The sequence below is a fragment of the Canis aureus genome, chromosome 21 (genome assembly GCF_053574225.1).
Source record: "Canis aureus isolate CA01 chromosome 21, VMU_Caureus_v.1.0, whole genome shotgun sequence".
NCBI classification, from domain to species: Eukaryota; Metazoa; Chordata; class Mammalia; order Carnivora; family Canidae; genus Canis; species Canis aureus.
In genome coordinates this window covers 12,902,558-12,929,555 of record NC_135631.1, presented here as the reverse complement: position 1 = coordinate 12,929,555, position 26,998 = coordinate 12,902,558, and the positions used below count along the sequence as shown (strand labels likewise).

Genomic DNA, 26,998 nt, shown 5'->3' with positions numbered 1-26,998 from the left:
CTTGTCTTAGCTTGGGTAGCCATAGCAGAACACCATAGACCAGGGGCCTTAACAGAAATTTATTTCCTCACAGTTCTGGAGGCTGGAAGTCTGAAATCAGGGGCCAGCAGGGTTGGGTTCTGATAAAGGCTGTCTTCTCACTGTGTCCTCACATGGTAGGGAGAAGGAGGGAGGAAGGGAGGGAGGGAGGGAGGGAAGGAGGGAAGGAAGGAAGGAAGGGCGGGGGGGTCTTTCTTACTCTTCTTGTTTTTTTTTTTGTTTTTGTTTTTGTTTTTTTGTTTTAAGAATATTATTTTTACTTTATTTTTTTTTTAATTTTTACTTATTTATGATAGTCACAGAGAGAGAGAGAGAGAGAGGCAGAGACATAGGCAGAGGGAGAAGCAGGCTCCATGCACTGGGAGCCCGACGTGGGACTCAATCCCAGGTCTCCAGGATCGCGCCCTGGGCCAAAGGCAGGCGCTAAACCGCTGTGCCACCCAGGGATCCCCGACTCTTCTTGTTTTTTAAGAGTTTATTTTTAAGTAATGTCTACACCCAACGTGGGGCTTGAACTTTACAACCCCGAGATCAAGAGTCTCACACTCCACTGACTGAGCCAGCCAGGCATCCCACTTTCTCACTCTTCTTATAAAGCCACAGTCCTATTGGATTGTAGTCCCACCCTTACAGCCTCATGTAACCTGAATTACCTCCTAAAGACCCTCCAGCTACAGTCACCCTGTGGGGTAAGGCTCCAGTATATGGATGAGGGGGGCACAGTTCTTCAAGCACATGTGCATGCTGTGTCCCATTTAGGAGCAGGGCTGGGTCTCTTACAGTCTCCACAGGGCCACCAGGGTTTTGTTTTTGTTTTTGTTTTTAAAGATTTATTTATTTATTCAGAGAGAGAGAGAGAGGCAGAGACACTGGCAGAGGGAGAAGCAGGCTCCATGCAGGAAGCCCGACGTGGGACTCGATCCCGGGTCTCTAGGATCACACACCTCAGGCTGCAGGAGGCACTAAACCACTGCACCACCGGGGCTGCCCTGTTTTTTTGTGAAATGAGCTCTATGCCCAACATTGGTCTCAAACTCACTACCCCAAGGTGAAGAGTTGCATGCTCTCCCGACGGAGCCAGCCGGATGTCCCTGGGACACCAGAGTTCTGATGAGCTCAGACACCTCTTCCCCATCTCCTGTCTCCACCTTCACCACCCATACCCCACCCTCAACCACAGCAACTGCTCGATAACACCTCTTCCAGGAAGGAATCCTTAAAAGCAGAGCAGTCTGTGTAACAGAATTCCTGCCTGGGTGGCAGGTCATTGTAGAAACTTGAGAAGCTACTGCATCCCTTCTGGTGGCAGTTCCCATGTGAGATTGGGAGAAACTGCTTGATGGTCCATTACAGGGAAAGGAGGAAGCAGGGCAAGGTTGGCAACTAGAGAATTGGACAGATAGAAACTCCTCTCTGCTGCCAGCGGTGCGGCCAGTGGCCACTCAAGGCTCTCTGTCTCCTACCCTAGTAGGAGGCTCTGGGCACTCATGGGCCATTTTTGGTTCTAGGAGCACCTTTCCCAGCTGCTTCTCAGCCTGCCCTGGCAAAGGAGGCTCAAGCTCTAGAACAGAAAGCCATGTGGGCCATTCTGGCTCAGTGGTGGCTTTCCCCTGCTTAGATTTCTGAGCTCAAGGCCAATTAATAATGGTAAGGTGTCTCATTTTCCTTCCTCTTGGCCTTCCCCCCAACCCACCCACCCCTGGCATCAGAGAAGACCCAGTAACAAGAACCCATGCTTTCTCCCTTTCAAAGCACTAAGCCCACACTTTAGGCAGGGCTGTCCATGGCACCCTGTCTCTCCAGGGCCTCCCCAGCCTCTCATTTGCCATCTTAGCTCCTTTCTTTATGTCTGAAAACCACTCAACCCACTGCCTATGTAAAGTGTGGCTGTTTTTTAGCTATCTCTTAGTCCCAAGAAGGAGCTGGTTAGGCATTGTTCAGAGGAAGGAAGAGGCTAAAACCCCACCACTACAGGCATTTGGGCTGCTGGAGAGTCATCCACATTGCTCCAGCACTGAGCATCCTGGTGGGAATCTCTAGTCCTGGTCTCAGCTCAGCCCTAGGAGAGACAAAAGAGGACTGCTGGGCCAAAGCTCAGGAAGTGTAAGGAGTTCTGGCCATTCTCTCTCTAATGTTCTCCACCTTTCCCCCTCCACCCTTCCCAACTGATTTTCAGGGCCTTAAACTCTGGTGTTGAGTACTACTGGGACCAGCTAAATGAGACTGTCTTCACTGTCCACTCCAGCAGCAGGAGCAGTGAAAGGCCTGGGTGAGTTTGGGAAGGGGGAAGGGCACACAGCTGCTAGAGGCCTGTCCCTTCCACCTGCTTCAGATGGACTCTCAAGCGGTGCCCTCAGACTGCTCTGGGGCTCTCTGGGTGCCTCTCCTCAGCCACAGCATCTCTTCTTTGATCTGCTTTATGCATTGAGCTTTTGCACAAATTCATTTGAGGAAAATATTCTATGGCTAAGGAAGAGAACAAAACATCTGCTCTTAGTCTTGATTGAGAACAAACTAGGACATCCTGTGGCTTTTTCCCATCCTGGCCATGGTGTCTGGACACAGCGGGGTGAGGAGAGAAGAGGGAGCACTAGAGGGGGGATGCTGTCCCCAAGAAGTGTGCTCGTGGTCCAAGGAGAATCTGTGGACAGTGCCTGAGGGACCATGCTGCTCAGAGCTGTAGCCCAGAGACAGACCCTCCCCAGGGGCCAGTTAGAAAGTAGGAACCTGGTACTGATCCTCTTATCACTTAATTTATTAATGAGGACTGAAAATTTTGAGAAAAAGTGCTGGGTCAATAATACACCTGAGGCGATCACTGCTTCCTACAGGGCACAGCTGGAGGAGTCCCCAGAAGCAGCTAGAAATGAGGGGCTGGTGCCTGCCATGGAAGTCCTGGGCTCCCTCTGCTGCCAGCTGTAGCTATCCTGGGGTGGGGGGGCCTGGCCCTTACTCGTAGGTCAGCTTGTGCTGCCTACCTTCACGGCTCTCTTGTGGGAAGGCCCTGAAGGAGCCCAGAAGGGCTTTTCCTCCAAAATGGAGATACAGTGGAAATTCCAAGAATTTAAACTGGAATCTTGTCAGCATGTAGTTAGAAGGAAGGAAAAGTTAAGAGAGAAAAGATCCCTCTTCTCCTGCTCACCCTTTGTCCAACGATGTCAGCTGATGGCTTCCTGAATGTATGTAGATAAGAGTCCTAAGATCAGCCATCTCTGCCTCCCCAGAAAGACACTCACTGCTTAATGAGTGACTCAGTTAGCTGGTCTGCAAAATTGGATGGTTCTGCAGCCTTTCATTGTTCCAGAGCCTGGCCTGATCCGGGGGGCATTATCTGCCATGGTGGAGAGGGGGGAGCTGCCGAGCTCAGGGCTTGTCCTCTGAGCCTGCAGGCCCTGGTGCAGGGGACTGTGTGCCCTGAGGATTGGCAGGGAACAAGCGGAACTCTGTGAGGCATGCTGTCCCGAGCCCTGCCTGGCTTCAGTCTGCCTTTCTTTGTCCTAGAACCAGCAGAGCCACGTGGAGGACAGACAGAGACATGGGTCTGATGAATGCAATTGGGCTGCAGCCCCGGAACCCCACCACCTCTGTGACATCTCAGGGCACCCAGACCCTGGCCCTTCAGCTGCAGAATGCCGAAACACAGACGGAGAGGGAAATCCAGGAGCCCGGGACAGCAGCTTCGGGTCCTGGTGAAGGTAAGAGTCCTGGCATTCTACGGGGGAAATAGGACTGCGGGTCCTATCACTTGGTCCCTCCGCACAGACTGGTAGTGCTGAGAAAGGACCCTCCCCTCTCCAAAGGAGTACCCTCTTATCTGCCTGGGGAACATTCCCTTGGTGGTGTGAGGAGCCTCCTCAGGCAGGAGCAGTACGTCCTTGATCTGGGTCACTGTTTCCAACAAGCTGAGCTGCTCTTACCAAGTCCCCTGACCTCCGTCTTCTGTAAAACTCAGAGAACCCAGGCTGTTCTTCCAGAGAAAGTACACAGGGTGGCCTAGATGGAAAAGACTACCAGAGAGACTCACTGCTGCAAGCTCTTGTTCTGGGGACAAGCACGCCGGCCTTGGGCTTCTAGGCCAGCTGCTATTACGCTTGTGGCTCCCTGCCACTCTGGCTGTGCCAACACACCACCGGCCCCTTCCTTCACCTACGTCAGGTGTAGCTCAGCCAGCCTCAGCCCTGGCTGGCTCTGTGCTGGCCTCACACTTCTGAGAACCAATTAGCACTTCCCAGCAGTAGAGCTTGAGCCACTTTGGAGCCTGTTGGCAGCTGTGTTAAGCAGGCTGTTCTCACTCGGTCCCTCTCCTTACCCTCACCCGAGCCCCCTTGTCAGTCGGAGCATCAAACAAGGCAGCCACCAGCAGACACACATGCTTTCAGTCTGTGTTGAGCTGTGTGCTCAAAAAATGATCATAGAAGGAAAAGCCATGGTGTGCATGAGGCAGGGTAACAAATTTGCCTGTCTTCCCCCCAGGGAGCAACTTTCCATACTGTAGCTCCCTACAGGGCACTGTCCTTCTCACCGCCATGAACTGAGATTTTTAAAAGTTGGGCCCTCTCCCTTTGAGGCCCATGACTCATTGTTGGGTTCTGGCCAGTTTCAGAGGCCAGAACCTGATTCCCTTCCGGCCTCCACCCCACAGAGGAGAGCAGGTGGTGGAGGGTGAACTGTTCAGAGGCCAGAGGCACTCTTTGGCATGTATAGCCGTCTAATGTTGGAGTGCAGGCAGAGTGGGCTCAGATAGCTCGCTCTGTCTGGTACCCTGTGACCTTTGCCTAGAGCTCTGGATCCCAGGTCTTCTCAGCATCCCAGTCCTTTTCAGAAAGCACCCCCTCACGTAGATAGAAATAAGAGAGAGGTATGTCACTGCCAGCTTTGTCTCTCCTGGGGCCAGGAGCTTTGTTCTGAGGTGCTTACCCCATCAGCCACCAACCACTCCTGCCACTCTGGTAGCAAGACACAGGGAACCAGGAAGCAAGAGTCTCCTTGGGCCCACTTTCCCATCTAGCAGGCAGGCCTAGTGGCTCCACACACCACCACCTCTACTCCCAGCCCTGCCTCCTCTCTCTTCATGTTGGCAAACTGGGGGCCACCTGCAGGAACATGGAGAAGAAACCCTTAGTGAAGTCAGCTGACCCTTCTGGACTTAGCTAGAAGGTGGGGCCAGGGGGATACCACTGCACACACACCCCTACACATTAGAGTTCCCAGATGGATTAATGAGGGCAACAGCTCTGCCTGAGTAATTCACGTTCTGGGGCTGCTCCTTCCTTAGCCCTTTCCCTGTCAGTCAGCACCAAAAGTTTTCCAGGCTACTCCTCATTTTTTTTGCTCTATAAAAATTTGATTAAAATCTCTTCAGCTCTAAGACTTCTAGGAAGAGCTGTCCACAGGGAGAGTCGGCAAGTCTCAGCTTTTTGGGTTATCGACTTTCAAAGCTTCCCAACCCCATCACTCAGAAACGAAGGGGAGCATCCCCTGGGCTCGCTGTTTGCTCCCCATACTAATACAGTGCCTGCCCGGCATACAGTAGGCACTCAGGAAGTTGTGGAATGAGTGAATGGAGTGAAGGCAAAGGCCTGTCCCTGAGCTTGGCTGCACTGCACTCCCCTGTCTCTGACTGCTGGAGAAAGGTTGCCAGGGCCTCCTCTTGTCTGGTGAAGATGTTAGTTAGCCTCGCTGCAATAGCCTGGGCCCAGGGCCAGGGAAAAGCAGATGTGGAAAGCGAGGAGCTAGAAGGCCAGCATGTCCCCTGAGGGCAGGAAGGGGCAGCTCCTCCTTCCACTCAGCCTGGCTTCCCTCTTCTGGGCAGTGAAAGTCCCAGAATTAAATGTAGTTACAGGGCATTATGGGAACTTGCCGATCCCATCCTGGCCTCCGCATCCAGAAAGTACCTTAGAACTTGCCAAGGAAAAGCTGTCCTGTCAACACTAACTCCATTTCCCATTTTTCAAAGACAAAAAGAAATGCTTTTGCTGGGGAAAGAGACAGCAGAATTAACCTCTGTGGCCACCACTGCTCCTAGAGCTAATAGCTTGGATCCCCAGCCACAGCTGCCTTTTTTCCTCAAGCTCCAGCATGTTTTCTTCTTGAAGGATGTGCCAGCTGCCTCCAGTGGCTCTTAGCCTTGGCTTGGAATTCCCTGAAAGAGAAGCACAGTTCACAGCCATGAAGAAGCCGTCCGTGGGCATGGTTTAACTTCTTCTGTCTCGTCTCCTTTGAGCACTTAGTTTATGGCTAATACTGTGTTAGGCACCATGAATCCAAAGATACTGCAGAGAGAATCAGGTTCAGAGGTGAAGCCACTGTCTCTTCCTTCAATAGGAAGTCCAGAAAGGTGGGCAGCCTGGGTGGCTCAGCAGTTTAGCGCCGCCTTTAGCCCAGGGTGCGATCCTGGAGAACCGGGATCGAGTCCCACGTCGGACTCCCTGCAAGGAGCCTGCTTCTCCCTCTGCCTGTGTCTCTGCCTCTCTCTCTCTCTCTCTCTCTCTCTCTCTCTCTCTCTGTGTCTCTCATGAGTAAATAAATAAAATCTTAAAAAAAAAAAAAAAAAAGAAGAAGAAGAAGTCCAAAAAGGAAACAAATGTTTAAGTACTTCTCACACAGCAGAGGGGTGACATGTGACCAGGTTTTAGAAGCTACCTTAAGTCTGGAGCACCTGTCATCAGCCTCTGGGAGCCCTTTTATTCAGCCACATGTGGTGGAATAGACACCAAGTCCAAGACCATGCATTAGACACTGGACCTGAAGATAAATAAAACTTACTCTGAGACCGTCAGGGACTTGCAGCCCTGGAGGGAGATACCATAGCCACTGATAAAACACACACGCGTGCGCATACACACACATACACACACACACGCACACATGCATGGAGGAATGGGACATTGTGAGGGCTCTGTGGGGAGCAGGCACTTCCAGCTGGGGTCCACAGAAGGCCAGGTGAGAAGGGTGGTATGTACATTGACTTTGACATTCACAGTGTGTGTGAGCAGGGGCAGGCAGGCACACAGCAGTGCCCAGTTGGCTTTGCTAAGGTCACTGGTGCAGGAAGGGAGGACGGTCAGGGAAGAGGCTCGGACCTGACCAGAGGGCCCTTAAATGTCATGCTAAGGCGTCTTGACAACTGTGAGGGCTCTTGGAGCTGCTGGGTTTTAAACAGATTATGGACTTAACTAGAACTCAGTGAATCTGAGCTTAATTAGAATGGTAATTACTAGCAGCAGCATGGAGGCTGGGTGGAAGGGGAAGAGATAAGCAAGAAGACCAGGAAATACAGCTGCAGTCCTGGTGAGAGGTGGCCAGGGCCAAAGCCACAGGCCCAGTGGGAAAGGGCAGGAGGGTCTCTCTGAGGACCTGGCTCTGGCACCTCCCTCAGAGCCCCAGGGGCAGCCCTGTCCTCCCCCTGGAAGTGAGCTACATGAAAAGAGCTGATAGTTCACTAGGCACAGAGCCCAGCACAGTGAGCTCCAATGCCAGCAGGCCTCGGGCCAGCCCCCGACACATCCCAGACCCAGTTTGGGAGGCCCTTGGTGCACAGAGTTCTTGGAAAGCGATGGGGGTGGCGGCGAGCACAAGAAGGTCCCCAGGGGGGCCTTGCCAGGCAGCCCTTTGGCTCACAGGGTAGTAGCTGTGCTGGCACCCGGGCCCTAGGTTGACTTTTCCTCTCACTCTTGGCCCCCAAGAGAAGTGCTGAGAGCCCTTCAGATTCTTCTGCCCTGAGAATTGGCACTGAGCTGTCTGAGGGGGAAGTGGGGAAGGGCAGCTGCCTTAGGGGGCGGGGGGTGGATGGGTAGAATTGACAGGGAGAAAGCCCACCCGGAGTCCCCACTGCTTAGTGCTGAGGAGAACCGTCTGACGAAGAGCCATGGCGTGAGGCTGCCAAGCACTAACAAGGAGGGAAAGATCTAATGGGGCCTTAGACACCGCGAAGCTGTGAAACTGGCTGGCTGGAAATCCAGCTCTAACAAGGCAAGCAGCGAAAAGGAACTGGACAGGGAGGGAGCAAAAAAAAAAAAAAAAATCTTACAAAAATAGCTGTTGACAATAAGTACCCAAAAAAGAAAAACCCTTACCATCAGCGCCCCCAAATCTGCAAAATCCCAAACTGTCCAGCAAGTAGCCAAAGGAAATAAGTTGATAGGTAGCGCCAGCCCCGGGGGCCTTGATCATAGCTGCCCACAGGCTTGGGTCAGTCCGAGAGCTGCGCACAGGCAGAGGGGAGGGTCCCTCAGGATGTAGCCCCACTCCCAGCCCCCAGGTGGATCACTGCAGCCGCTGTGAAGTGCCTGCTCTGCCCATTACCTCATTTCCTCAGCCCAGCACTGTGCCTGCTGGATCTTTTCATCCCTCTTCCAAAGTCTGGAAACTGAGGGAAGTGGATGTTAAGGGACTTGTCCAAGGTCACACAGCTAGTGAGTGGAACAGATCTGGGCCAGAACCTTCTCTCCTTCCCTGGAGATGTGGGCTGAATCCTCAGGCCTGGGCAGTTGGCTGTCTCTGGGGAAAGATGAGAGTATCAGGCATCCAGCCCAGCCCAAGGAGAACAGTAAATGGGAAACAGCCTGGGAAAGCTGGTGGGGAAAGAGGAGACCGAATGCCTTCTAGGGAACAGTTCAAAATCCTGTCTTCCTCGTGGGCTTTTAGGAAGTAAACAGAACAACACTGAGGGAAGATAGCACAGCTTTGAAATGAAGCAGAGCAGACTCTGCCTTTGGGCCACGCCTGTGGGTTGCCCTCTCTTTCCGCGTACCAGGCAGCACTCCGCTCCCCGGGCCCGGGCCCCCCGTTCCCCAGGACAGGGAGAGGGCAGGCCGAGCAAGCCATATGTGTCCACCCCAGCCACCTTCACCCGTGTGGTGACTACTGCCAGAAGGGTCGAAGCCAGACGCCTGCCTTCTGGTCCAGCTCTGCTTCTTAACTGGCTGGGTGGCCTCAGCCACCTCCTTCCATCCTCAGCCTCAGTTTCCCCACCAGTAAAACAGAAATGGGAATTATGACCATTTTTGAGGAGTCTTATCTGGCTTTCAGGTCTCTGAATCAGTCTCAGAAGGAGGGAGTTGGACCCTTCTTGTTTCTGCTTTTAGCAGAGAATCCCCCAGCTCCTCCTCACGGTGGTCTGCCTGCCTGCCTCAGTGGCCCCCATCAGCGCCCAACTTCCCCTGTCTTGTGCTCCCTACCTTCCAGGCGAAGGCTCAGAGTCCGGTGCGAGCGGGGAGGACGCCCTCAGCAGGATCCAGCGGCTGATGGCGGAAGGGGGCATGACGGCCGTGGTGCAGCGGGAGCAGAGCACCACCATGGCCTCCATGGGCGGCTTCGGCAACAGCATCATCGTCAGCCACCGCATCCACCGCGGCTCCCAGACGGGCGCTGAGCCAACGGCCGCCCGCGCCTCCTCGCCCCGGCCCTCCGCCTCTCGGGGACTGCTCCCGGAGCCTGGGCAGCTGGCGGAGCGGGGCCTGAGCCCCCGGACAGCCTCCTGGGACCAGCCTGGTGCCCCCGGGCGAGAGCCGCCCCAGCCGCCCCTGCCCTCTTCCTCCCCTGTCCCTGCCCCTCTCCCCCTTCCTGGCACCGAAGGACCAACGCTGCACTGCGACCTGACCAGCAACAACCACCTTGCTGATGGCGGTGGCAGCGGCAGGGGGGAAGCTGCAGGCCCCAGCAGGGAGCCACGGAACAGGTAGAGACACATGTGTGCACTGGTGCTTCCCCCTCGAACCGCTGAGCAGAAACCGGACCTCACAGCTGACTGGGAACTGTACACGCGGAAGAGCTGCGGGCTGCATCAGGGAACAGGAGCAAGAGGGTTGGGGGGTCGAGAGGAAGTCAGAGGCAGTGGGCATGAGGCAGTCGAATGGGCAAGGCTTGCCTCAGGGGGCTAGAACCTTCCAGGATCTGGAGCCCAGGAGAGCCATACTGCTGTGCTCCGTGTGAATGGAGGAGGAAGTGGGTATCCCTGCCATGAACCTCCCCTTTCTCCTAGAAACATGGCTTAAGAGACTCACCCCTGGGCAGAGAGCCCCAGAAGGGTGAACTGTCTTCCAGATCTGGGCCAAACCGTTCTGGACAGTGGCCAGTGGGGCAGCTTTGCCCTGTCTACCTGTTGCATGGGCAGAGCCACCAGGAGCCCAAGAGCAGGAGGAGCAGCCTGGCCCCCAGGAACCACCTCCATCTCTGAGCCTTCCAGAGCTTCACCCTGTCTCTATCATCTTACCCCACAGAGACCACAGTCAGGGGTCAGGCCAGGCTCCCAGATTCCTGAGGACAGGAACTTCCTGCACTTACTAATAGGGGACAGCCACGGAGTGAAGGGGGCAGCCTGCTTGTCTGATACAGGATGGGGTCAAGGGATGGTGGGCAGGTCCTCACTCAGGAGTGGGGGGTGTAGGCTGGCCAGCCCCCAGGGCTTGTCCACCAAGCTCTCCCCCTGCCCCACCCCACCCTCCGGCCCTCTGAGCAGCACCTGTGGGTGGCAGTATTCCATGAGCCCAGGCCAAAGCCAGCCCCAGGCTGGGGGAGGGGATGAGACTCCAGGTCAGAGTGTGAGGTCTCGGTCTGTGACTTAAGGTGTTGCATGTGGAATCTTGAACTGTACGTGTAGTTTCTAGTGGAGAAATCAAGGCTCTGATTATTTTGTTTTTAGTATGAAAATGTGATTTCTTTTCTGTTTGTAACTCATCATAGAAACATTGTGGTGGGAGGAGAGGGGATAGTCTGACTGCTAATGAGGGAAACACCAAAGATCTACATCATTAAAATGATGACATGCCCCTCACCAGGCTCCTCTCTGTTTGTTTCTGTGGAAGATGGAGGGGGTGGCGCTGCGGGGGGAGAGGAGGGTCACTGAACTAAGCTGGGCCCAGGTTCTGTCAGTCAGGCTCTGTCTTTGGTGCTGCTGTCCTATGTGGGGAGCCCTGTCTGTCACCTCAGCAGAAGCTGCCAGTCAGGTGAGGGCGGCCATGTGTGCGTCATACCAGGTGTCTGCATACCATGTCTCTACATACCACCACTTCCTGCTTCCCCCCAGGCCCCCACTAAGGATTGGGGCAGCTTTAACAGTGACAGGTAGGTAGAGATGATGGGAAATCACTCATCCTGACTGCTTCTTACCAGGACTGGGGGGTCTGGAATGAAAATGTAACTGGCCAAAAGGCTGGGTCCTCCTTAGTCTCTGGAAACCACCCATGATGGGTGTCTGGGCTGGCCAGGCAGAGAGCTTGGTCTTGTCTACAGGTATTCTTCAGAGAAGCCACTTGCTGGCTGTTTGAGTTCCCCTTTACCTTGTATCCTTAGTACACTGGCTGAAGGGCCTGCCGTAGTCGTGGGCCTTTGCCACGTTGAGTTTCAAGCCAGTTAGAAAGTGGGAGGAGGATATTTGCCCCAACTCTTAGAGAAGTATACAGGGAAGACAGGGCCAACCCAGGCATTTTCGCCAGCAACAGCCATTTCTCTTTTTACGATTTATTTAAGAGCAAATGAGCATGAGTTGGGGGTTAGAGGGACCTGCCGAGCTGGGAGCCCCAGGCAGGACTCCATCCAGAACCCTGAGATCACCACCTGAGCCAAAAGCAGACACTCAGCCGACTGAGCCACCCAGGTGCCCCAGCAGCAGCTATTTCTTAACTGTCTCTTGTGTCAGTCAGCTCTGTCGCAGATGCTATGGAGCATGTAGAATTACAGTCCCAACAGAGATATAACCAAAAGATTAAATGGGCAAGCAAGTAATACAAAACAGTGTGGGGGGAAAAAAAACAGTGTGAAGAGCAATTACATAGTTATGAACCCTAGGATTTTCTAGAAAATTATGAGTGGATTCTGGACTAAAAGACCTCAGCCAGCTGTATGACCTTGGGCAAGCCACTTGCCTTTGCTTCGCTTTCTTCCCTTGTAGTAGGATATAGGGCTTGTGTTATGTAACTTCTTAAAGTTACTTGGAACTGTAGTTTCGAGTCATTCTAGGTCAGAGAGCAGCAGAATGGTTAGAGCCAGCCTTCTTTGAAGAGGTGGGCGGAAGGATTGCCCCACTGCAAGCCCTCCACCCACGTACTTGCCCCGCCCCTCTCACCTTTGGTGGAAGGCGAGGAGTAAAGACAAAACTGTGCCCCGGTTCCCAACTCAGTTCCACTTTGGGGTCTGGGATTGGAGGGGTCAACCCTACCTACCCCATGGTAAGGATTTCAGGGAAACTGGAGCAGCTTTGCCTGAAAGTTTCTGGAAGAACTCAAGGCAGTAGTTTGAGACATCTCTGGTTTCTGTGGCCTCCTGTCCTTGGCCTGGCTTGTTTCCTCTGTTTGACTTTATAAGCATCTGGCCACCACCACCCCTCCCCATTCACAGCACACCACAGTTCCCCCTTTGGCAGCACCACCCTCTCCTGGACCCTATGAGAGAGATGGCAAAGTGGAACAAGGGCAGGACTGTCACCTATTGTCTTATGAACCAACTGAGCCCAGTTTCCACATCTGTGAAGTGGGGGCAAGAACAATAGCTTCTTTCGTCCTTGGTTAGGCTCCGGGGAGATCAGATCATTCGCACAAAGGACATGGCTTCTCACTCTAAGCCTAGACAGCCAATCGCAGCCGCCTTCGGGAGCACCAGGGCCGACCTCCTCCCTCAGCGTGGAGAACTCCACACCCAAAGCCCCGCAGCCTGGCTCCTGCCCCAGTTTCCTCCTGCCCCCCCCCCCCCCCCCGTCAGCTCCTGCAGCCTCTCCTCCACTGCCCTACCCGCCTCCGCCGCCCCCCCACAGCCCCTCGCCCGGTTCCTGGGGGAGGGTGGAGGGGCGGGACCGGGTTGTTTTTCCGAGAAAAGGAACCGGCGGTCTTAAGGTTAACCGGATGCTTGCGCTCAAAGAGTTTGGGGTGACAGGCCGTCTCGGACGGAGGCCGAATCGCGGGTGCCTGGTGGTGCGGAGCGAGCGGGCAAGGTCAGGGACGAGGCGGAGCTCTCCGAGGTGCTGAAGCCACCGCCTCGGCCCCGCGGGCGCCCCCGCCGCGGACTCCCGGGCCCTCCCGCTCCGCACAGGCAAGGCCCCAAGTCCCCAGGCCCCGACCCGTGCGGTTCCCGGACACCTCAAGAGACCGGCTGCTCGCCCTGAGGTCCCGTTCCCGGCTCCGCCCCGGGTGACCTTGGGCACTCGGCTTCCCCTCAAGGCATCGGCGAACTCGCCCTCTAGGCCGCGGCTGGATGGGCGGCGCGTCCCACCGCGGCTGGAGGGAGGACGCGCACCCTCTCCCCGCCTGGAGGGCGGGAGCGGGGAGCGGGGAGCGGGGAGCCGGGCGGCGGGGGTGGGGGGCCGGGCCAGGGTTGTGTGCGATGGGCGGGCTCCTCTCTCGCCGGCGGACTGTTGCCTGCCTCCTCTCTCCAGCTCCTTCCCCGGCCCCGACGGCGCCCCTCTTCTCCCGCAGCCCGGCGGCCGGACTGGCGGCCCTGGGGCTGCAAACTGCCAGCGCTCGGCTCCCTGCCCCGACGGGACCGCAGCGGCCGAGCCCACCCCACCCGCCCGTGACCTCTCGTTGGGGTCAAGCGTTCGCGCCTCCGAGGTCCCCGTGTGAGCGGGACCCTGCGGAGAGTGCGGCCCGGGCGAGGCGCGACGCCACCTCCAGGTCCCGGTGCTCGGTCAGAGCGGAGGCGGAGAGCGCAGCCAGACGGGACTGCCAGCTCCCTCCCCAGCCCGCGAGGGGGCGCCGCGTCCCCATGACAACGCGGACACCCCACCCCACCCCCAGCCCAGCCTCCCGGGAGGGCAGCGCCCCCCGCCAAGCCGCACTGCCCACCGTGGGCGGTGCCCCCGCCGTGGCCGAGCGCGGAGCTGCCGGCCGGCTCCCGGGGGGGCGCCGTAGTCGGGGTCCCCGACGCCCCGGGTGGTGCCCCCCGCGCGTCGCAGTTGGGTGGCCGGCCCGGGGCGGGCGGCGCGGCCCCACCAGGATTGGCTGCCTCCCCGTGACATCACGCGGCTCGGGGAAAAGTGCGAGCGTGAGCGCGAGTCGAAGCCACAGCGCCGGGAGCTGCGGGCGGAGCAGGGGCCGCCCCTCGGCACCCGGTCCCCGCCCCCGGCCCGCGGGCCGCCCGCTGGTCCCGCCGTCTGTCAGGTGCGAGGGGACCGGGGCGGAGGTGTCTGGTAAGTGACTCCGCGGCGGCGCGGGGGCGGCGGGACTCGGTTGCGGGAGAAGGACCCGGGGCTCCCGGACCCTCCGAGGCTCCCCGGAGGCGGGTCCCCCCGGGACGGGGCCCCAGGCTCCTCTGGGCGCGAGCGCGGTGCTGGGAGCTGCACAGGGCCCGGGGGTGAGGGGCCCCGCGGGAGGGAAGACCCGGAGTCTCGGAAGCGGCTCCAGGTGCGCCCCTGGGAAGGAATGGACGTTCGGGAGGTCGGGGGAGGGGTGCTGGCCCACAGCCCTCAGGGCGCCCGCGGCAGCCGTCGGGGGCGGGACCCCGCGTTCCAGCCTTCCCACCGGCAGCTCAGGAGGGCGCCAGGCGCTGGAGCCTCAGGAGCCTTTTTCCCGCCCGTCTCCCCGCCCCCCGCCCCCGGCGCCGCCGGCCCACCCCGGTACCTGAAGTCCTCCATCCGCGACCTTGAACCCCGACGGAAAGCCCCCACCGGCCTGGCGCCCCTCCCCCACTCCAGGACCACCCCCTGCTGTTGCCCAGGCTGCGAGCCCGGGAGAGCCGGAGCCCAGCCCCGAGCCCAGTGGCGGAAGTGTCAGGTGCAGTGTCCATGCCAGATCCCCCGAGCCCCTTCTCCCTCCTGTGAACTCCGGAGTCTCTTCTCCCCGCCCCAGGGACGGATCCGGGGCCACAGCCCTCCCGGAGCCCTGGAGTGAATGCCTAAGAACCCACACCCCAACCCCCTCCCCACGGCGTCCAGAGCACGCGCTCCTTCTCGTCCGGAAAAGGGGGGGTTTCCAGAACCCGGGAAAGCACGGTGCCCACGCCCAGAGGCTGCAGGAACTGCGTGCTAGGGGGTTGGGGGGAGGGCGGGGCACCGGGGAGCCAGGGCCCCATCCACCGGGCCGGGGGCCTGGAGGAGCCTGCAGATGAGCCCGAAATAACCCCCAACCCGGTCCTCGAGGTCCGCCCAGGTCCAGGGCTTGAGAAACCGGGAGCCCACCCTAGCCGCTGGGTCCAGACGGTGCCTCTCTGGCGGGGTGCAGGGTTAGAAGTGTGGGAGGGCAAGGATCTCACACTCAACACTCAACTGACCTAAGCCCTGGCTGGGCCTCTGCGGTTTGGGGGTGCTGCGGTACAATCCCGCCCCACCCCCACCCCCACCCCCGGCAGACTGGGCACCCTTTGGCCAGAACGCTCCGCGGGCACACCGAGCTGGGCCCTGGGCCCGGTGTCCTGTAAGGCCAGCGGGGCGACTCAAGCAGCGGCCCTTCGACAGAAGTCAGGCTCAGGCTGGGTCGCCACATCGCCACGTTGGGGCGCAGACACCAACTGGGCGCTGGCTAATACGATGCCCCAAGGTCAGGGGGCCCCTTGCAGCTCGGGTTGTAGTCTGGCCACGACCCTTCCCCTCCCACGAGCGGGGCACAATCCAGACACTGGCTCTAGACTCGATCTTCTCTGCGAAAGTGTGAGCCGAGCCTCCCGGCAGGGCCGTCCACACCCGGGCAGGTCGCCGATCGTGGGCCTTGCATTGGCTCCTGCGCCCCAACTCACAGGTGCGCGCTTAACCGGACTCGTGCGCATCCCCCCGGCCCGCACACGCATGCACAAGCACGTGTCCACATGGCACGGGCCTGCTCACGCGCACACGGGCACACCGGTATCCAGGCGTGGCCGAGCGCGCACACACGCACATGCAGACAGCTACTCGCTTGTACTCGCGCTCCCCGGTAATCACACACAAACAGAACTCGCACTCGCCTTCCCGCCCACACGTCCCTCCGCGGGGCCGAGTGGAAGCCGCGCGCCCCTAACTTTCCCACCGGCGAACCCGCGCGGAGCCTAGGGCAGCCCCCGGGCAGGGGCAGGCAAGAAGGGGGGGGGGATCCACGTCCTTCCCCGGGGCGGCCCTGCCCTGGAGCCTCTGCGCTTTCGGTCGCGTTGGAGTTGGGGGCGGTGGCGGAGAGCTGCTGTCCGGAGCTGGCACCCGGGGCTCGACATTGCCATCTAGCGGTGTGCACAGCCCTGGGCAGCGGCTGCTTGCCTCCCCAGATCTCGGGCGGGCCTGGATGGCAGAGAAACGCCCCAGAGAGGGTTGCTGTCAGAATGTCTGCGGGAAACCCAAGGGGTCCAGAAGGATGGCGGGGGGGGGGGGGGGTAGGCTGGGAAACACCAGGCCTCGCCCTTTCTGCGGCTGGCAGCTTCCCCAAGCGGATCCAGAGCAGGACTAAACCACCTGCCGCCTCCTTGGAGACAAGATGCCCCCAGATGGAGATGAGAGGTCTCTTCTCTTCTGAGAAAGCTAAGTGGGGGAGCCGGCGGGGGTGGGGGGACCCTTAGTCGTTCCGTTTGGAGCAGTGGACGGCAGAGGCAGGAAATCAGCCTGAGACAGGTTGAGGTTGAGAAGGGGACTCCTGGATTCTAATCCCCCCCCCCCCCGCCCAGCCCCGCTTACACACTGGATGGCTTTGGGCAAGTTAATTAACATTATCCTCATCTGTCAGAAGATCCGTAATCAGTGAGATGGGGAGGCTAACAGTACCTGCCTTCTCAGGCTCCTGTAAGGATTAACCCAGATAATCTACATAAAAAGCTCAGAGGGATTCCCGACTCATAGTTAACACTCAATGAACAAGGGCTATTATGTTTTTCATATTTGGCCCCTCCAGTCCCGTTTCCATCTCGCTGGCCTGCGTCTTGGCCCCGGGGAGGCTAAAGCGAGCTTCCTTGGAGCCGGCGGACGGAGGCCTCCCGCTCTCTGCACCTGCTTGCACCTGCCAGGGGAGGGCAGCCTCTGCAGCTGCTGCTTCTGCCTCCCAGCTCAGAGGTGGCACCTGAAGCTCTCAAAGCCCAAAAGTGGGCTGTCCGAGCCCCCGGAGAGGGTGGCATTTAGTCTTTGCCCTTGACTCCTTTGTGACCTTGGAGGTGGCAACACCACTCTTTGAGCCTCTCCTCCTGAGAACCAGGGATTTGGACAGGCGAACGTGAACTGCCAGGCCAGGAGGGTCACCCTGGAACGTGAACTGCCAGGCCACGAGGGTCACCCTGGCACTCGCCTCCAGCCTCTGGTGCATTTTTGTCATGCTGCAGATGGAAAGTTTAGTTCCTGATCCCCATAGCTGCTTGGGAGGGGCCCCAGGACCCAGTCCTCTCTATTTTGCAAACGAGAGAGGGGCCTGAAGGTGAAGTGGCTGCTCTACAGCCACAACCCTGCTGGCCTTGGAGCCTGGGCTGCAGGGTGAGTGCTCCTTCCTCCACACTGGCTGCCTCTGCCTCTGCCTCTCTCTCACACACAGACGCTGTGTATACGGCAGTGCGCGGGGCTGGCGGGGCTGGGCTGGGGCCCGTGTGCGTGTGTGTAATGGTGCGCGTGTTGGCGGGTGTGAAGGAGGCAGGGCTGAACGGCTGCCCTGGCACAGCGCGCTGGGCGTGGGCCTCTCTCACGTGTATGGAGAGGAAGGCGGGGGAGAGATGAAGAACCTGGGTGGGAAGGGGATGCAGGCTGGGGGGGGGGTTAGCTGGGGGACCCCCATGTGTGCTGGTGGGCCAGGAGGTGCCCCTGAGCTGGCCCCAGGCTCCCCTGCAGCGTTCCCCCCCTCTTCCCTCTGGGACACGCTGGGTTCCTTTGGGTTCCCAGTTGGACGGAGGCCTGGCTCTGGCCCCTTGGAAGCCATGCACGTCTTTCCACGGCTGACAAGCCCTCCTTTCGGCCTCTGATGACTTGGGGTCCTCAGCCCCTGGCTGTGGACAGGCCCTACTGCCCAGCACTGAGCTCCCCGTCCTGGGGCCGGCAGAGGGAGCTCAGGGAGGGGATGCTGCAGTGGTGGGCATCCCCCTGCCCCCTCACATGGCACTCTCCTCCTCATCCTTGAAGTTCCCCACTCCAGGGCACCCCTGGTCACCCCAGGAGCCTTCCCCACCAAGGTGGGATCACCGGCTCTTGCGGCTCTTTGGGCCTCCCTCTGACGGAACCCTTAGCTCTGGGACAGCAACACAATGTCAAGGACTCCTGGAGACTTGGGCGGGTTACTGAACATCTCTGTGCCTCGATTTCCTCATCTGGAAGTAGTGAGAAATAAAGGTTTCTACCTCACAGACTTGTTGGGGGGAAGAAATCGGTTAATATTTATAGAAAGTTACAGGAAGTGTCGGCCCCGTAGCAGACAGTAAGTGTCAGCTGCTAATATGTATTCTCGCCTGTGTCCTCAGTGCCTCCTGGAAGGATGGAGGACAGGTCCCCTGATAATGTTTGGTTACAAAATGACGGAGGATGTGAATGAATGAACACTTCTGCCCAGAGCCACGTGCTGCCTGGAGCCCTCCCCATTGCTTCTCTGGGCCCCGCACACACTGGCCTTCTGTCTGTGCCCCGCATGTGCCCCAGGGCCTTTGCTCTGGCCATTGGCCCTGACTAAGCCGCCTCTGCAGCTCTTCGCATGGCCGCCTCCTTGCCATCGTCCAGATCACCTCCTTGGAGAGGCCTTCACTGATCTCCCAGCAAGGAAGCGTCCCGGTCTGTCCTCTGATTCACCCACTCTGCGGTGGCCCTGCCTTGTTTTCCTTCTAGCACTTGTTGGGTTGCTCGCGTGTTCATCTGTCTGCCCTGGCCAGATTGTGAGCTCCCCGAGAGTGGGGGCCGCGCGTGTCTCATTCTCTCCTGTGACTCGGGCACCCGGGACGGTGCTGGTGCGCAGCAGGCGCTCAGACCGCGGTGACTGGCTGAAGACACGAGCGGGCGAGCGAGGGGACAGATTCTCTGCGGCCCGGCAGGACGGTGTCCCTCGGTGGCCTCGAGTTACCTCTGTAAAGCGCTCGGACACGGCTCACCCTCTCCCCTCTCTCCTTCCTCCTCCAGACACCGGCCGCCCACTTCCGCCGAGCAGGATGGCCAACTTCACGCCAGTCAACGGCAGCTCGGGCAACCAGTCCGTCCGCCTGGTCACGTCGGCCCATAACCGCTACGAGACGGTGGAGATGATATTCATCGCCACGGTGACGGGCTCTTTGAGCCTGGTGACTGTCGTGGGCAACATCCTGGTGATGCTGTCTATCAAGGTCAACAGGCAGCTGCAGACGGTCAACAACTACTTCCTGTTCAGCCTGGCTTGCGCCGACCTCATCATCGGCGCTTTCTCCATGAACCTCTACACCGTGTACATCATCAAGGGCTACTGGCCCCTGGGCGCCGTGGTCTGCGACCTGTGGCTGGCCCTGGACTACGTGGTGAGCAATGCTTCTGTCATGAACCTCCTCATCATCAGCTTTGACCGGTACTTCTGCGTCACCAAGCCCCTCACCTACCCCGCCCGGCGCACCACCAAGATGGCGGGCCTCATGATCGCCGCTGCCTGGGTCCTGTCCTTCGTGCTCTGGGCACCTGCCATCTTGTTCTGGCAGTTTGTGGTGGGCAAGCGGACGGTGCCAGACAACCAGTGCTTCATCCAGTTCCTGTCCAACCCAGCGGTGACCTTCGGCACAGCCATCGCTGCCTTCTACCTGCCCGTGGTCATCATGACGGTGCTCTACATCCACATCTCCCTGGCCAGTCGCAGCCGAGTGCACAAGCACCGGCCCGAGGGCCCGAAGGAGAAGAAGGCCAAGACCCTGGCCTTCCTCAAGAGCCCCCTGATGAAGCAGAGCATCAAGAAACCCCCGCCGGGGGAGGCGGCTCAAGAGGAGCTGCGCAACGGGAAGCTGGAGGAGGCGCCGCCCCCCGTGCTGCCCCCCCCGCCGCGCCCCGTGGCCGACAAGGACACTTCCAACGAGTCCAGCTCCGGCAGCGCCACGCACAACACCAAGGAACGACCAGCCACGGAGCTGTCCACCACGGAGGCCACCACGCCTGCCATGCCCGCCCCGCCCCTACAGCCGCGGGCCCTCAACCCCGCGTCCAAATGGTCCAAGATCCAGATTGTGACGAAGCAGACAGGCAACGAGTGCGTGACAGCCATCGAGATCGTTCCTGCCACGCCGGCCGGCATGCGTCCGGCGGCCAACGTGGCCCGCAAGTTCGCCAGCATTGCCCGCAACCAGGTGCGCAAGAAGCGGCAGATGGCGGCCCGGGAGCGCAAGGTGACGCGGACCATCTTTGCCATCCTGCTGGCCTTCATCCTCACCTGGACGCCCTACAACGTCATGGTCCTGGTGAACACCTTTTGCCAGAGCTGCATTCCTGACACGGTGTGGTCCATCGGCTACTGGCTCTGCTACGTCAACAGCACCATCAACCCGGCCTGCTACGCTCTCTGCAACGCCACCTTTAAAAAGACCTTCCGGCACCTGCTGCTGTGCCAGTATCGGAACATCGGCACTGCCAGGTAGGTGGCAGGGGGGCCACAGAAGGTGCTGGTGGTCACGAGTGTGTGCTGGGCTGCGTGGTCGCTCACGTGGCCGTTCAGGGAGAGATTTGGAAGCATCTCTCCGCGTCCATGTTCACCGAGGAGGAGAACTGAGGTCCCCAAGACCCCGTGAGTCTCAGGAAGAAGCTCTGGCTGGATTCAGAGAGACCAGATCTCCGCTCAGGCTGAGGAGGGTCAGCCCCAGAAGCGTCCGAAGCCAAAACTGCCTGGCCCGCCTCCGTCGCCCTGCCTCAGGGAGCTGGGGGGGGCACCGGCCTTCTGGGGCGCCTGCCCCACTGTGACCATCCAGCATGGCTGGAAGAATGGACGTCTGGAGGGGGAGCAAAAGCCCAGGATCCCCTCGGGAGGAGCAGAGGAGCCAGTGCCTGGGAGAGGAGGCTTGGGAAGGGGGTGGAAGGGTGGGGCCCCCCCATTCTGCTGTAGTTGGTGCTTTCTCCCTGCTGCACCCCGCATGTAGGCCCAGCCCCTCCTCCCAGGTCCCATCCCGGGGGCAGAGATCTCCCCTTGCTGCAGTACTCAGCCAGGCCCTGGTTGGGTGGGCAGGTGGGTTAGCTGGAGGCCAGGTGGAGTGGGCTCTTGGGCACCCCGCCCTCCCTCACCCTCCCACAGCACGGCCCTGGTCACGGTCAGGATGGGGCAGCCGGGGGGTCAGGGTCTCAACACTCAGGAACTGAGGCCTGGCTTCCTGCGGTCCCATGCTGAGCAGAGGCCCACTTGATTCTGAAGAGCCCTCCCAGCAGGCTTCTGCAGAGTGTGAGGGAGGCCCGGGGGCTCAGGGGAGAATGGGGCCGACTTGACCCACACAGGCCTCAGTGGCAGTGGGCACAGGCAAGCAGCCCCCATTTCTTCCCTCCCAGTGGACAGAACCTTCTAGTGGTAGTTGGGCTGTACCAAAGGACCTTTGGCTGAGATGAGGAGTGTCAGTTCTCACGAGCCTTCTGGGTTCTCTCCCAGCCCCTGGTATGGCCCCCTGGAAAGACCACACGGAAGGGCTCAGGGGACCTGATGGGGGCCCCCTTTCAGGAGTGAGGAGGGGCCCTGGAAGCAATTTTCATAACCATTCTGCTTTATCCATGAGCTCTGGGGAGCACTCACCGCCAAGCCCCCAACCCCCCTGAAAGCCACAGCTCCTCCAGCCTTGCCTTTCCTTCACAAGTTCCTGCCCCTACAAATTACCACAGCAAACTCCCTGGGTTGGGGCTTTTATATATTAAAGGAAAAGCTTTTATTGGGAAAAACAAAAAACGACGGTTTATTTATTTCTTAGTAATGGCATCTTTGTGGGGAAGAACAAAAGGGGGTCCCGGGAATCACATCCCTCTGGGGCAGGAGGCTCAAGCTGTCCACAATCCCCTGTCCCTCCCCGTCGGGGACACTTGGGGGTGCTGGTGGAGGAATGAAGGGAAGAAGCAGGGTATGATTGATAAAGCTAACGAGGAGACAAAAGGCACTGGTAGTTAGATCCTGGGCCTGCGGGAGGGAGGGCACCGGCCCCGGGCTCCTGGGCATCCAGACCTGGCTGCTAGTCCTTTCCCTTCCCTTTCTTGGCTGTAAAACAAGCAAGAAATAAGGTGTTAGCCGAGTTGGGGTGACCTGGCAGGGACCCGGGTAGCTACATGGGGGGAAGACTCTGCCCCCTAGTGGCTCTTGCTCAGCGGCCGCCGGTGGGGAGCGCAGCCATGTTGGGGCAGGAGCTGCCCCGCGCCGACCTCGGCTTTGGCTGGGCTCCCCAACCCTCCCGGCTGTGGGCCCCGCAGCCCCGGCCCCCACCTCCTGCCCGGCGCGGTGGGCGGATTCGCCCCTGCCCGGTGGCCTCTCTGCGCTGCCGTGAGTCAGGAATGAGCCGAGGGCCGGGGGCAAGTGTGGCCGGGAAGTCCCTCTAACACCAGAAAGGGACCCTCGCTGACCCCGGGTTCCCTCGGGCTGCACAGACGACAAAGCCAAGCCCTTCCAGGACAGCTTCCCCGAATCCTAAGCAAGATGCTCCCGCAGAGCAGAGCTTGTCTGTACTTCCACTTGGGCCAGAGGGTCTTCTAAGTCCCGAGCACCTTCTGTGGGCCCCGCGCACTCCGCCCGGGCTCACCTAAGGGATCTCTACAGAGGGGACACCCGGGGCAAGGCTGTCAAGCCACTCGCCACCGTCCAAAACCTCAGCCTTAACCTTTCCCCTTCCCGGGCGGTGGCAGCGCCCCCGCGCCTCCCCCCCCCCACCCCTCCCGCAATGACCTCACACCCTCCCCGCTTCTCTGACCTTTGGCCTTGGCTTTGGTCTTGGGGGTGCAGGGCTTGGTCACGCGGATGGTCTCCTGGCACTGGGCATTGTATCGCGCCTTCTTGAGGGTGCCTTGGCGGGCTTTGGTGCCCGAGCCCCCGTCACACGCCCCCCAGTTCTCAAACTTGTACTTGCAGTCCGCTGGGGGAGAGCGCCCGGGGTCAGACCTGCGCAGCCCGCGGCTGGAGGCCACGGGCCGCCCCGGCTTCGCTGAGGCCGCGCGCCCCTCTCCTGCCCTCCGCGGGCGCCCCAGCTCACCTCCGAACTCCTTCTTCCAGTTGCAAGGCACCCGGCACCGGATGCGCTGGGTCTGGGCCCCGCAGGTACCCTCGCGGAAACCCACGCCGCAGTCCTTGCTGCTGGGGGTGCAGGGCCCCCAGGTCCACTCCGCGCACTCGCTCCCCGGGCCGCCCTTTTTCACTTTGTCTAGGACGCACGGGGAACGGAGCTCAGACTCGCTCGGGGGCGGCTTCCCGGGGTCCCGGCCGCGCCGCGCGTCTCCAGCCCTCCGGCAAGCCCCCACACCCCAGATCACCTTTCTTTTTGGCCACCGCGGCGGGGAGCGCCAGCAGGGTGAGGAGGGCGAGGAGGAGGAAGCCTCGGAGCTGCATCCTGCGGGGACAGGTCGGGTCAGGGCCCCCGCCCGCCCCCTTCCCCACGGGGGGCCGCGCGCCCCTCCCGCCCCCGCCCCCGCCCCACTCCCCAGGCCCACGGGCCGCGGCGGCGGCGGCGGCGGGAGGGCTGTGGGGTCGGCCCCTCGCCGCCAGCCGGGGCGCACGGCCCGGACCCCCAGCCCGCCTCGGGGCGGCGGCTCGGCTGGGGCCCGGGGGCGAGGGGCCCCGCCGCTCACTCGCTCGCTGCCCGCGGTGCTGCGCTCCCTCCCGCGCCGGGCCCGTCCCGCTCCGGCCGCCGCGGCCCCTTTTGTCTCCAGAACCGGTCTGAGCCGGTCACATGGGCCCCCGCCCCCTCCCCGCCCCCCGCACCCCCCCGACGGAGGACCCGCCCCGCCCCCTCCCCTCAAACCCGCGCCGCCCCCCGACCCCGGCGTGCCCGCCTCCGCTCCCGCCCCGCGCCCCCGGGTTCCAGCCCCGCTTCCCGCCGCGGGTCCCGCACCCCGCCCGCCCCGCCCGGGCCGTCCGCGCTCCGACGACGGGCCCCGCCGGCGCCCCGCTTCCGAGCCCGGGGTCGCCCGGCCCCAGGCCCCCGTCCGCCGCCCCTGCCCGCTGCGCGGCTTGGAGGGGGCCCGGAGCCCCGCGGTCCGGGTCCGGCGCTCCGCCCGCCAGCAGCGTCCCAGCCTCGGTGCGCCCGGCCCCGAGGCCTGTGTAACCCCGTCGAGGGCCGGCCCGCCGCGACCCCGCCGCCGCCGGGGAAGGGGCGCCGCCCCGAGAGGGCGCTCGGGCTCGGGGGCGGGAGGGGACCCGGGCCTGGAGCCGGTGAGGCTCGGAGCTGACAAGAGCCGTCTGAGAAGTTCCAGACCGGCCGCCTCGGCCGCTGCAAGCGCCCCCCCCTTCCGACCCGGGGCCTCCGGGGTCGCCTCACCCGAGCCCTAAACAGCGAGAGCCGCTGAGGCCTGGGGGAGGGGGCTTGCCCTAGGCCGCGGGGCCAAGGGGCCGAAGAATCTGGGCCTCGCCCCCCGCCCACCTCTCTTTCACTTTCATTGTTATCGTCCCTGCGGGAAGCGGGAAGCGAGAGGAAATCAGCTCCTCCCCGGGGCCCCGCCGAGCTGGGCCGCCAGGCCGAGGTCAGGCCCCGGGCAGGCCAGAGACCCCTCCCCCAAGCAAGAGCCAGGTCTCCCCCAGGAAAGGGTCTGGGTCCAGGGTGGCCAGTCCCGGGCCCCCCACCCCCCAACCAGACCCCACTGCTCCTGGAAGACCTCCTCCGCAAGAAAAGAAGAGCAGAAAGGAAAAAAATCCACTTTACTGAGTCACACCCAGCTGTAAACATGTCACCATGAGAGCCCCACTCCAATCCCCAGGCCACACAGTCAGCGGGGATGAAATGACTGGGGTGCAGGGGGTGGGTCACCGGGGTAGGCGCCAAGCAGGACAGCGGGCAGGCAAATGCAGCAGGCTCTGTGGTTCCGGGAGGAAGCCCCGGGAAGAGTGGGGACAGGGCGGGAGAGAGGGCCCAAGCTGCCAGCACGCTCAGAGCCAGGGCCCTAAGGGACCAGATGGCTTAGGAAGCCTCTTCCCGAAGGCTCCCCACTAGGGCCCCAAACCCTGCTGCCCCCCCACCCCTAAACCCCAGGGAGGGCATCCACTGCAGGAGGGGGAGGGCTGTCCAGCCCCAGGCCCCCAAAGGCCTGCCCGGCCGAGTCCAGTTTCCTGTTCCCCTGTCAGCCCTGGGTCAGGCTGGGGCCTCAGGGGGGCAGGTGAGGTCCCCCAGCTCCTCAGAGCCCAGCCCTGGGCCCGGGCGGCTCCTCAGGGGGCAGCACGGGGCTCCTTCCCTGGGGCCTGGGTCCCCCCGTGGCAGTCCGACTGGAATGTGGCAGTGCAGTGGGCGATGAGGGGGCTCCTCCTCCGGCTGGCCCTGTCCCTCCTGCTGCCCGGCGCTGGCCTCACAGCTACACGGCCGTCTCTTGGTCCTCCCGCTGGATCATCTGGTAGTGCTGCCGGTTCTCCAGGTAGGCGGCCAGCTCCGTGTCCTGAGCCTTCTCGGCCCGCTGCCGGGGAGTGTCGCCCTGGATGAGGGGGGAGCTGCCATCAGTTCAGGGACCTGTTAGCCCCAACATGCTTAGGAGAGGGCAGGGGACCTTGCCTCCAGGTCGCCAGTGAGGAAAGGAAAAGCTTCAAACAACAGCCAGTCGCAGGCTACCCCCCTCGCCCCCCCTCCCCCCACCGCAGGCTGAGGCTTCTCAGGGTCTGGACAGCAGTGACTGAAGGACAGCCTGGAAGCTTCCAGTCCTCCGTCGGGAAAGGGCTGCTTTGTGCTGCGTGGACTCCCTGCTGGTCTGCTCACCTGCTGGTCTGTCTTCATGAGAGAGGCCCCAGCCTCCACGATGTAGTGGCAGATGGTGCGCTGGCCCAGGGCTGCCGCCTGGTGCAGACACGTCTCCCCACTGTGGAAAGAGGGGCTGGCCTTGGACCCCCATCCTGTCCTGGGGCCCTCTGGTCTGTCCCCAGAGGGCGTCAGACAGAAGAGGAAGCTCGGGGCCGTTGGGGGCAAGGGCAGGGCGGATGTGGCCTGGAAGGGTTTACAGGCTCTGACCGGCCAAGTGGGAGGGGCTAGATGGGGACAGGGCAGTTTCCAGGGCGACCAGGGTCTGGCCCTGCCCAGATACTCACTTCTCCTCCACAGCATCAAGGATCTCTGGGGGGGCTGGAGGAGAGGGGAGGGGGAGGTCAGAGACGCCTGCTGCCCTCCCGCCTGGCCCCTGGCCGCGGGGACCCTAGTGGCAAGCTCACCGTGGTCCAGCAGGTAGCGGACCACTTCCTTGCTGCCTGTGCTGACCGCGTGGTGCAGGAGCGTGCGGCTCTGCTCGTCCCGGTGCATGAGGTCACCCCCCGCTCGGTGCAGCTCCTGGAGCTGAGGGCAGGAGGCAGAGCAGGGCTGGGGCTCCTCAGGACCACCCTCCCGCAAGCCACAGAAATGTCCCCACCTCACAGAGGCCGCACGCCTGAGACGAGTGTGCTCGCACACATCATCCCTCTGGGGGACTTTCTGGGGTGCAGGGGAGACACGCTGGGCTTCTCCCATCCCAGGCACCCATGGGTTCCTGGGGAGCACTGGCCACCAAGGCCTTGAGCCCATGGTTCCTCTAGGACTCGCTCCTTTCTGAGCACTAGGGACAGACTGTGCTAGGAAGCCACTGTGAAAGGCCACTGGGGGTGGGACAGGGACAGTCACCATGGAGACCCTACAGAGGGCTGGACAATGACAGATGATGACAGCTTGGAACAGGCTGATTCAGCCCCACCTGGAGGCCCTGCTCCACAGGGCACGCGTCTCAGGGTCGCCGTGGGGAGAAGACGGGCCCTGCGCTAGTACCTTACAGAAGTTGTTCCTCTTGGCCGCCTCAATCAGCTCTTCACCTGCACGGAACACCCGCCCATTACGCTCTGGGGCTGAGGCCCGGCCCGGGCGGCGCACAGCCGCCCTGGGCGGGGATGTGGGCCTGCCGAGGTGAGGTGCGCCTGCCGAGGGCTAGGTGGCGTGACCATGCCAACCTCGGGGCTGTGATTGTGGGAGGGTGTGTGTAGGTCCCCCTCCCCGCCCTGCCCAG

At 61.0% G+C, this 26,998-nt stretch overlaps 4 protein-coding genes and 1 long non-coding RNA gene across 25 annotated transcripts in view; 2 read left to right on the top strand and 3 right to left on the bottom strand.

The window, feature by feature from the left end:
- Positions 1–10,813, top strand: part of AMBRA1 (autophagy and beclin 1 regulator 1) — a 170,303-nt gene extending 159,490 nt beyond the window's left edge. For all 6 annotated transcript variants that reach the window (XM_077863061.1, XM_077863058.1, XM_077863064.1 and 3 more), the window contains 3 exons: positions 2,216–2,308; positions 3,541–3,734; positions 9,226–10,813. In XM_077863061.1, coding sequence (XP_077719187.1) covers positions 2,216–2,308; positions 3,541–3,734; positions 9,226–9,722 — 784 coding nt within the window. In that variant the 3' untranslated portion in view covers positions 9,723–10,813. The remainder of the gene's footprint in view (positions 1–2,215; positions 2,309–3,540; positions 3,735–9,225) is intronic.
- LOC144292573 (uncharacterized) lies at positions 2,526–8,602 on the bottom strand. Its single transcript, XR_013359970.1, has 4 exons — positions 8,344–8,602; positions 6,682–6,783; positions 6,041–6,181; positions 2,526–5,132 (listed from the first exon to the last, which is right to left on the bottom strand). It is a non-coding gene; the product is annotated as an uncharacterized LOC144292573 (long non-coding RNA).
- A 3,187-nt stretch (positions 10,814–14,000) lies between the features above and the next one.
- On the top strand, positions 14,001–21,749 carry CHRM4 (cholinergic receptor muscarinic 4). Of its 2 annotated transcripts, none has more exons than XM_077863054.1 (2): positions 14,001–14,158; positions 19,001–21,749. In XM_077863054.1, exon 2 carries the CDS (start codon positions 19,030–19,032, stop codon positions 20,464–20,466), a length of 1,437 nt encoding a protein of 478 aa, XP_077719180.1. In that variant the 5' UTR covers positions 14,001–14,158; positions 19,001–19,029; the 3' UTR covers positions 20,467–21,749. The 2 variants fall into 2 exon arrangements, with proteins under 2 accessions (XP_077719180.1, XP_077719179.1); XM_077863053.1 differs by having other exon boundaries at positions 14,029–14,158; positions 18,355–21,749.
- Positions 21,699–24,573, bottom strand: MDK (midkine). 3 transcript variants are annotated; one of them, XM_077863055.1, is made up of 5 exons: positions 24,418–24,573; positions 23,312–23,388; positions 23,035–23,202; positions 22,756–22,917; positions 21,699–22,052 (listed from the first exon to the last, which is right to left on the bottom strand). In XM_077863055.1, exons 1-5 carry the CDS (start codon positions 24,432–24,434, stop codon positions 22,027–22,029), a joined length of 450 nt encoding a protein of 149 aa, XP_077719181.1. In that variant the 5' UTR covers positions 24,435–24,573; the 3' UTR covers positions 21,699–22,026. The 3 variants fall into 3 exon arrangements, with proteins under 3 accessions (XP_077719181.1, XP_077719183.1, XP_077719182.1); XM_077863057.1 differs by having other exon boundaries at positions 24,316–24,470; XM_077863056.1 differs by lacking the exon at positions 24,418–24,573 and adding an exon at positions 23,627–23,747.
- Positions 24,574–24,673: 100 nt separating this feature from the next.
- The window catches only part of DGKZ (diacylglycerol kinase zeta), a 41,154-nt gene continuing 38,829 nt past the window's right edge, over positions 24,674–26,998 (bottom strand). For 12 of the 13 annotated variants that reach the window (XM_077863044.1, XM_077863045.1, XM_077863042.1 and 9 more), the window contains 5 exons: positions 26,764–26,807; positions 26,181–26,301; positions 26,061–26,094; positions 25,735–25,834; positions 24,674–25,456 (listed from right to left, as the gene is read on the bottom strand). In XM_077863044.1, coding sequence (XP_077719170.1) covers positions 25,340–25,456; positions 25,735–25,834; positions 26,061–26,094; positions 26,181–26,301; positions 26,764–26,807 — 416 coding nt within the window. In that variant the 3' untranslated portion in view covers positions 24,674–25,339. The remainder of the gene's footprint in view (positions 25,457–25,734; positions 25,835–26,060; positions 26,095–26,180; positions 26,302–26,763; positions 26,808–26,998) is intronic. The other variant, XM_077863040.1, reaches the window with a different exon arrangement.